Source organism: Oculina patagonica, unplaced genomic scaffold (genome assembly GCF_052425735.1).
Source record: "Oculina patagonica isolate OP01 unplaced genomic scaffold, crgOcupat unplaced793, whole genome shotgun sequence".
In the NCBI taxonomy this organism is placed as follows: Eukaryota; Metazoa; Cnidaria; class Anthozoa; order Scleractinia; family Oculinidae; genus Oculina; species Oculina patagonica.
The window spans coordinates 1-8,931 of record NW_027558683.1 but is presented as its reverse complement, the minus strand read 5'-3'; the positions used below and the strand labels follow the sequence as shown (position 1 = coordinate 8,931).

Below are 8,931 nucleotides of genomic sequence, written 5' to 3'. Positions count from 1 at the left end.
CCAGGAGCCCATTACTAGGAGCGTGCAACTGACCTATATTCCTGTCACGGCGTTTTCACAGACGAAATTATTTTTAGATTTGAATTTACCGCGAATACCAGACTCCCACTGACTCGTTAAGCTCCGACGACCAATCACAGGTAACATATTTAATATTCAACTTCACGTGTTCGGGTCACCGGAAGTCGCAAAAAGAAATCAAAATGGCGGAGAGTAGCGAGGAATCTTCTGATGGTTTAAATGTAGAGTCAAGCGAAGACTTTGACAGTCCTTCTCAAAGCAGCAGTTCAGAAGATGACTCGACCGAAGATGAACCTGAAACAAGGACGATTTCACGTCCATCCGGTTCAAAAAGAAAGAAAAACAATCAGCCCCGATCGTCAGTGAAAGCGGCCACGAAGAAGAAGAAGCGAGCGACGCGAACCAAACCAGACACGAGTTTAAAGAACGACGAATTAGAGGAACTTACCTCTTGGATATTTTCGACTGAGCAGGCAGCTCAAGTAGAGGCTGAAATTCGTCCACAACTCATGAGTTGCCCGCGCGTGAAAGCATTTCCAGAGAGGGAACGCTTCGCAAAGCATGTGCTTTGCGAAGCTCAAAAGCCAATTTTTCAGCTACTGGTAGCTGGATTCTGTCGGAAATTTTCGACCCTAGCCAGTCAATGTGCCAGCTTGCCCGATAAGAAAAATAGGAAGGCCGCATTTTCAGTGGCATGGATGAAATTGCTGGCCAATTTTCGTCCCGGGAAGTCATCGCAAGAGCGGGCAATCGTGGAAAGATTTCTCGTGGGACAACAGTTTGACAACGAAGTGATACACGCTGTTGTTAGCCTTGTCCACGAAATGGTTTATTCTTGTGTTCACGGACATGTTCAAGGAAGAAAGATGGCTAACACCACTTCGGATACGAGGGCTTCTAAGTTGTGCCCGGAATCAGAAGACACTCTGTACAGATATTGTGGAGCAGCACTACACCGTATGATTAAGCTTCGCAGAGAAACTTTACAACAAAAGAAAGGCCGCGGAAAGGTTTCTAGCGAGAGAAGGGGAACAATGCAGCTCGAGCTTGACGTGCTAAATGAGCTAACAATGCAAGACAAATCGTCTCTTTCACCGAGTCTTCGAAATTTAGACGAAGGAAATCTTGTCTTTCCAAGGACGGAACTTATTCCTTTTCTAAGGCTTGTAGATGACAATGTACGCGAGTTTACTTGCGACGCAAATCTGAAAAGATTTCCCACAAAATTTATTGAAATGTGTCAGAGTTCTGTGTCAAATAACGAGGAACTGGAAGTGGATTTTAGATTACTTGTGGCATCTCTTGCCTCGGCAGAGGGTGCCTCAAATGTCGACGTTGTGAATGGACTTTTTAAAGCCTTGATTTCAAAGTTGGCCAACACGCGCATCAATGAATTTATGAATGCGAAGGTTGAAAGAGACCTCAGAAAGGATGGCAAAGTTGTGGACGCAGACGAAATGCTGCGACCAAAACTCAAATCATACACACTAACTGCCAAACGCAAGTAAATTGCTTTTGTAAATGTTTATGATTGATCATATACCATAAAATTCAGCCTATAACCCCCCTGCTTTTAACTTCCTGGCTTAAGACCCATCTGCCTATACAAAAAACACGATATGCAATAAGCCTCCCCTCAGCCAATATTGCTCCATGTTTTGTAATGAATTTGATTTGTCAGGAGCTTTTGGAATTTAATTGTTTACTCTTAATTGCTTGTAGGCAGAATGTTATGGTATGGTAATTTCTGTTTCGCCTTAAAATCTCCCCAAGACTTCTTAGAGGGAACTTTGCTTGTTTTGTTTTGACACCCTTGAAAGGGTGAAAAACATAAACATTATGTAGGTTTTTTCACAACCATTTTCATAGTTAAGATTTTTTACAAGCAAATATTAAAACAATAGCAACACTGACTATAATTTGTTATGGTCTTTCATCTGATTTATTTGTTCAAATTAAACTTGGATCCTAAACTTGCACTCTGCAATAATGTCCTTGAAGCTTGCTTGTTTATTGTTCACAAATGTTTACTTGAAACAGGTCATGTGTAAAGACTTAGGACATTAAAATAACAAAGAAAAAAAACGTGACATTATATATTTTTCAGTATTCTGTATTTCCAGCCAAGTTTGGTTACACTGAAACTACATTATTGACACTAAACAAAGGTGCCAAGATGTAAGCCTGGCTTATGTAATCAGTCCCTACAACTGGATAAAGACTGTAAAAAACCTCTCATATTTACAAACTTGTTCTCAGTCAGGGGAACAGGTGCCAATTGATAGCGACATCACTTTTCCGAGAAGTGACTGAATCTGCGGTTTTCCTCTCAGAAGATGCTATTTGTATGTGCGATTGCTTTCAAAATACTCTGAGTGCTCGCGCTAGTGTTTGGTTCGATGAAATAATTCGCATATTCTTCGAGTGCTTAAATGAAGATTTGCCAAAACTGCCACTTACTCCCTTGACTGTTCTATCGATTTTGAAGTACAGCAATATGTGCCCTCTAAAGTTCCATGTAAGTTGGCCTGCTTAACTATATTTTACCCAGTTTAAAGTTCCCAGGTCCAGAGGTACATTCTTATTTCTCATCACACAATCTGAATACTCAAGAATAGCTTTCTTAGGATTATTGGCCATGATGATCATGGCACCCCCATTGCTGTCAACATGCTGATGGCTATCAATGATAGCACAAATACCATTGCTCTTGATGAAAAATCCCACTGTCATATTACATGCAATGATTACACCATAGTGATCAGAGGTTGTTGACTGAATGACTCCATTGACGTGGTCAATCAAATCCTGAAATTCATTAGCATTTGTGAACCCAAATAACTGATCAGCTGAATCAATGCTAAATAGATCTCCTACAGCATTAACAACATCTTCAACATCTAAATACACAGCGGTATCACTGTACAGCTCATCATAAACCTCATTGCCATCACAAATGGCATTTACAAATGAATTTACCCACACATCAGGTAGTTGATTCCAAAGTAATGAAATATCTAACTTATTATGGAAGCAATAAGCCCCAAATTTTACGGCAATAAGGGTGCATGCATTACTTCCCAACCTATCCCCCACAGTGGACTGAGATATGTTGGTTGGGAAGGTAAACACACAGTGACAATTGGACAATCTCTGGCAGGGGATGACTAGGTTGCTTATGCAGCCTTCAACATTAGCAGCAGCACTGCCACCAATATTTAAAACTACATCCCTGTAACCCTTTTCAGAATTTTTATTCTGTTGCATTCCCTTTCTGTTGATTAGTTTTCCAAGGGAAGGGCCATAGGACAGGGCAGATAAGTTCCCTCCACTAGCAAACTTGAGTATACTATAAATCGATTCAATCGCACTTCCATTAATGCGGAGAGGACTGATAAAATATTTCCCATTAGGAGAGACATTGTCAAAAAACCAGTCACAAAACATCAGAAAGCCATTCACCACAAGGCGAAGAAGATCCCACGTCTGAAATCAAGAAAAGTATATATTACCGCTAGGTTAACATGCAAACACTATTCAGAATTAATAGCCTGTAATAAATAGTTAGTTGCAAATGAAATAAAATTTTTTGTTTATTTTAGTATTTTTCCTTTCCTTTCCTTTTTTTTTTTTTTTTTTTTGGGGGGGGGGGGGTTGATCAACTGAGGTATCCTAAGTTGTAAAAATGAAACATACCTGCCATGCTAAAAACTTCCTCTGTCTGGCTTTCTTGGAATTGTCTGCGTATACTGTAATCATTTAAAATACAAAACAATGTTAAGATGAACCACTACAAAAACTGCATTTTTGCATATATATGTTCATCATTGTCTGAAGCTTTTCTCAGAACATACACAGCTTCTCTTGTTAGGAATATAATGTAAAAAGAATTCCTACTTCATAAGGTTACAAAGGTTTTTAACTGTATTATACTAAGAATAGTGCAGGGGCAGACAAAAGGCACAAAATAGGGGCTCAACTATATTAATATTTAAAACAATTACTAAGAGTATTTTACTTTGGGCTCCTGTAACTACCTGTGTCTTCATGACTAGCACACCATTCTTCAAAGAAAGACATCCCCTTCCTAATATTGGCCAGAACTGGACTTTCTTTATTATTTATCCGCCGTCGGCTAAGAAGACCTTGTTCAAAGAGCAAGTTGCAAGCATCTAGGTAGGCTGCTGTTTTCCCACTTGAATCTGAGTTTGCCTCCCTGGCAAGATCTTGCACAGTAGCAATCATAAACCTTTGCTGCAAAAAAAGAGAAATTTATTTCATAAAAAAATAGAAGGAGTATTAATTTCAATTTGTTATTAGGCAATCAGTGTTTGTCAAGATAAAAAGGGGCTTTTTTAGCTGATCTTAAAACAATAAACGGTTTAAAAGATGTTCAAAAGATACAAAAACTGAATTTTCAACAACTCTCTGTTGCCTTTGTCAGAGTTAAATCGTTTCACTTCATGAATATTTAGCTTTTCTAGTTTTAGACAATTTTAACATCTTTAAAACCGTTTTTTAAGATCAGATACTATCCCCTTTGTTATCATGAATTCAATTTCATCGCAAAGAAGGTAGTCCCATTGTAACACTAACTTGTGATGTTACCATGCACATTCATAAAATGGGTTCATGTTTATTATAGAAAAGCAATGTACCTGCATTATTTTGGCTGGCCGTACGTTCAAGCGGGTCCAGTTATCCCGGTATACAAAGGCATACTTTAGTCCTGGTACCTTTCGACTTAAACCATTTTCGGCCCGCTCCAGTTCTTGGGCAAAAACCGTCTCCACTGCCTTCCATCCAAACTGGATGTCGTCTTTTGTAAACTCCTTCGTACCCTGTTGTCTTGAACTATACAGGGCAGCTATCATGTTCTTAAGCTGTTAAATCAAAATGACAACATAAGTTTTATGTATTGATTTCAATTTAATTTAAATTCAACATTTAATTTACATTATCAAATACAAGCTAATTCAAATAAATAGATTGAAAAATTGAAAATTGACAGTAAAAACATGTACTGCGTGGTTCCAAAAAATGTCCATACTCTGCCCACAGAAGGCTTTTGAAATTCTTAGGGTTGAAGGGGATCTCAAAGGCCAAACTTTGTAAGAAAATATATCAAGTTCCTTTGACATTTCCAAAGGGGCGGGGGTCTTAGGAAAATCCCTTCCATGGGTGAGGTATGGATAATTTATGGAACTACACATTTAAACCCTGAGTCAGAGCAAGACCAAATTAAGTATGATTGCAAATTGAATAACCTGCTTTAAACTTACAATTTCTGCTCCACTCAGAGTAAATGCTGACTAAAAATTAATGCAATGGCACAAATGGAAAAAATATTACCTGGTGACTAGGACATATCATGAGGAAAATCGGGTTGCCAAGTGGGTCTTCTGGATTTGTAAAAGATACATCCACAAAATAGCGTTCCCTTAGAGTTTCTGCATCCATCGAGGTAGAAAACTGTGTTCTTGGGTGCCCAGAGAGAAGCTTCAACACCGTCAGGTTTGATGATGCGCCATCACACAGAAGAATGGAGACCTTGAAGCCATAACTGGTCAATGCTTTCAGAGTAAGCATAAGGAACTCTTGCAGAGCACTGGACTGCATTGTGCCCTCAAGCGGAAAGTATGGACCTACTAAATCGAAGCTGGATGTAAGGTCTCGCCATAAGAACTGCACTATGTACGAGGCTTTCTGTGCACCAGACTGCACTGCTGCACTAAACACATCATGCAGCACCTTTAGCTCATCCTCAGATGCACTGAAGCCTGTTATGCCAGCTCCTTTTAGGTTCCATGCAACTTTCATCTGAATCTGTATTTATAGAAATTTAATTTTAGTGACGACATTTTTGAAATCATTCAAACGCTACTTTAACTTCCAAAAGTTATAATTCCTTCAAATGTTCTTAAGGGATGCGTTACAAACTCATTGTCCCTGCAAATGTGCTGTTTACTTCAAAAAAGTATTTTAAAATACTGAACAGTGATGTTGCATATATATATCTAACCCAATGACAGTTTTTAAATCCCCGCCAATATAATTGCTACTAAAAGCACTGTCAGTATTTAATAAAATACCTCCTTTTATATGTATGACTGAACGTAAATAGACTAGCTGGCTTTCCAACAACATTTCTTTTCAAATACTTCACACTATAAGGATTTTTAACAATATAAAATTATGCACATTGCTGCTCTCACCTTGACCTCATCCCACATCATGACTCCAAGTCCTAATGGTCTGGGATGTCCTTCCTCCTCTCTTGTCTTCTGGTAGTTGACATAAATTTGATGCTGACCAAGAAGGTACTCCTCATCAATACCAGCATTCTCAGAGCCATCTTTGATGATCTGCTTAAGCGTTTTTGAATGTGGCAGCTGCAAAATCTTCAGGCCTCGCAAAGCTTCGTATGCAGATAGACTTCTGTTGTAGACAGCCAGAGCTATACACACAGATAAAACAAAAAATGTATTTAGAACACTAAAAAAGCTTTAAATTATATAAAAAGCACAATGTAATAATTAACTTTGACAGTTTGAGTTTTACAGATCCAACATAGTCTACAGATGGTAATCTAACCATTCATCTACTTTCTACATGTTTGTCAATAATGCAACCAATAATAATTATTGGTTGCAACTGGTTATTAGGGTATCTGGCTAGGAAAATATATTTGGTGAAAACCTTATGCAAAAACAGAGATCAGTGTACTGAAATACAACTCTATAGGACTGGACAGGTTCCTTTTCAATAGAAATTTCTTTGGACATCATATTTCCTCATAACAGCAATTTTGGGAATAAAAAGGCCTTCAAAAAGAAAACACTGCAGTTTCTTACCAACACGAACAGTAACTGAGGACCAGCGATTTCCATTCTTTCCATTCGCTGTAAAAAAGCAAGCACACTGCTATTACATACTGGTAACTGTTATGTTTAGAATATTAAAAGGGTGAGTTGGCAACAACTGAATATCATGCCACATAGATTTCAGAGATTTTTATTATTTGTCACACTGGTGTCTGCAAACCACACAGGTGAAACCATTGGGCAGTATTGTTATGTGTATTTCCAATAATATTTCATGGCTGTCCAGCAAGTACTACTTGTTTCTAAAATACTTAGCAATAACATGGCAAATTTATTTTTAATTTGACAAACCGGTATACATTAAAATACTCAAGCTAATGGGCTCCTGTCAAGGTGGGGTGTGTGGACGCTGCTTTTAGGTAATAAAAAACATAGGCTTCTGCACTTTTTTCAAAAATACAAAATAAGGAAGCCAATAGAAAGAATGTAAAAATACTTGATCGCTGTATTGCAAATGGCACTCAACTTACCATTCTTCCTTTGATCTTTGAAGAAACTCTCTCGATCCTTTTCCCAAATATCTTTCACGAAGTTTCCGGCTTTACCACCCTTTCCATCCTTGAACTCGTTGCCTTCCTTGAAGATATTAGACAGCTCTTCTCTGCCTTCATTGGATTTTTCAATGGCCTCTACAAGCTGACATAGTTCAGACGACTGTTCCTGTGGCAATTCCATTCTGGTTTGTTTGTACAACTTTTTAATTTTTTTGGCCATTCGCGATCGAACTTGACGATTGTTGCCGAGCCGAAGGGACTTGCTTTGGGGCGATAAATATTTGATGGGATAGTTGCTACTGGGATTTCGCCGCTCCTCCCGTTTAGCGACATCCAAAGACTTTCTATTATCGAGGGCGGATTTCACGTACCGTTCGCAAGCGAGACATTCTCCACACATCTTTTGAACTCGGCCAGAATCTGCCTTGTGATAGTTACCGCCAGGGACATGCCATATTCTGCAGCTTTTGGCATACAATGATTTGCTGTTTAGCATCCTTACGTTTTTGGGTAAATAGCCCAGTTCTTTTTGCAAATCATGGCCATCAAGACCAACCAAACCCGGGCAAAGGACATGCGATTTTGAGAGCCATTTCTGTGCTGTGTTCACAAGTTCCGCGGTATCAACCGGGCAGCTCAATTTCCCGTCTGTTACTTTTTGGTGTTCCAGAATTGGGCTGTCAAGCCTCCATTCGCCGTCCGCGTAAATAATCAATCGAGCAGACTGAAATGGGCCAATCTCTGCGGAGAAATGCACGTTGCTTGACTGTTCGACGATCAAGACAAAATTAGGCAGTTTGCCGGATTCCACCGGAAACGGCAGCAAGTCGCTTTGCACAATCGGCCGCACTTCACAGAAATAGCCAGCGCTGGACAGGGTTGTAGCCCAATGCTGTAAACAACTATTTTCTTGAAACTTCGAGGTAGAATCTTGATTTTGTTGGGCCTGTTTTTGCTCGATTTTGCGTCTCAAAATGCTCTTTAAAGAAGCCGTTGGCACAGATTCAGAGGACTCACCAACGTCCAAGCGTGCCTCCTTGTTTGGACGGTCTTGATTATTTTCACTTGAATTGCTCCGCTTCATCACGGCATTTTAAGGACGAATACACAGCAAACAGAATCTTTAAAAGATATCGTTCGAAGAAAACAAGGCGAACAAGACACACGTGAAGTAGCGATCGCAGAAACCAAGAACTTATGTGCTCACGCATCGATATAATTTTTGCCGCAACTCTGCAAGTTGAAAGTGTGAAATATTTGCAGAGGATTGTGGGAAGACATGGCTAGGGAAAACGTGAATAGATGGAGTGGACTACAGACAAAAGAGATGGAATAGACGTGCTTTTATTTTCTCGATATACACACATAAGTCCGCCATTTTTTTTTCTTCGTATTTCACGGATCATATTACTCACGTTGACCGGAACTACGTTTTTCGCGGGGAAAATGCAGTCTAAAAATAAACTGGTCTGTGAAAACGCCGTGACATAGGCTTAGTATGGGAGTTGCACGCTCCTAGTAATGGGCTCCTG

General features: G+C 39.3%; 1 protein-coding gene across 1 annotated transcript; it reads right to left on the bottom strand.

Moving 5' to 3' along the window:
* Positions 1–2,553: 2,553 nt before the first annotated feature.
* LOC144641253 (uncharacterized) lies at positions 2,554–8,483 on the bottom strand. The gene is made up of 8 exons (XM_078500288.1): positions 7,376–8,483; positions 6,876–6,923; positions 6,237–6,478; positions 5,374–5,847; positions 4,680–4,904; positions 4,059–4,275; positions 3,718–3,770; positions 2,554–3,507 (listed from the first exon to the last, which is right to left on the bottom strand). Exons 1-8 carry the CDS (start codon positions 8,481–8,483, stop codon positions 2,554–2,556), a joined length of 3,321 nt encoding a protein of 1,106 aa, XP_078356414.1.
* Between the last annotated feature and the right edge of the window lie 448 nt (positions 8,484–8,931).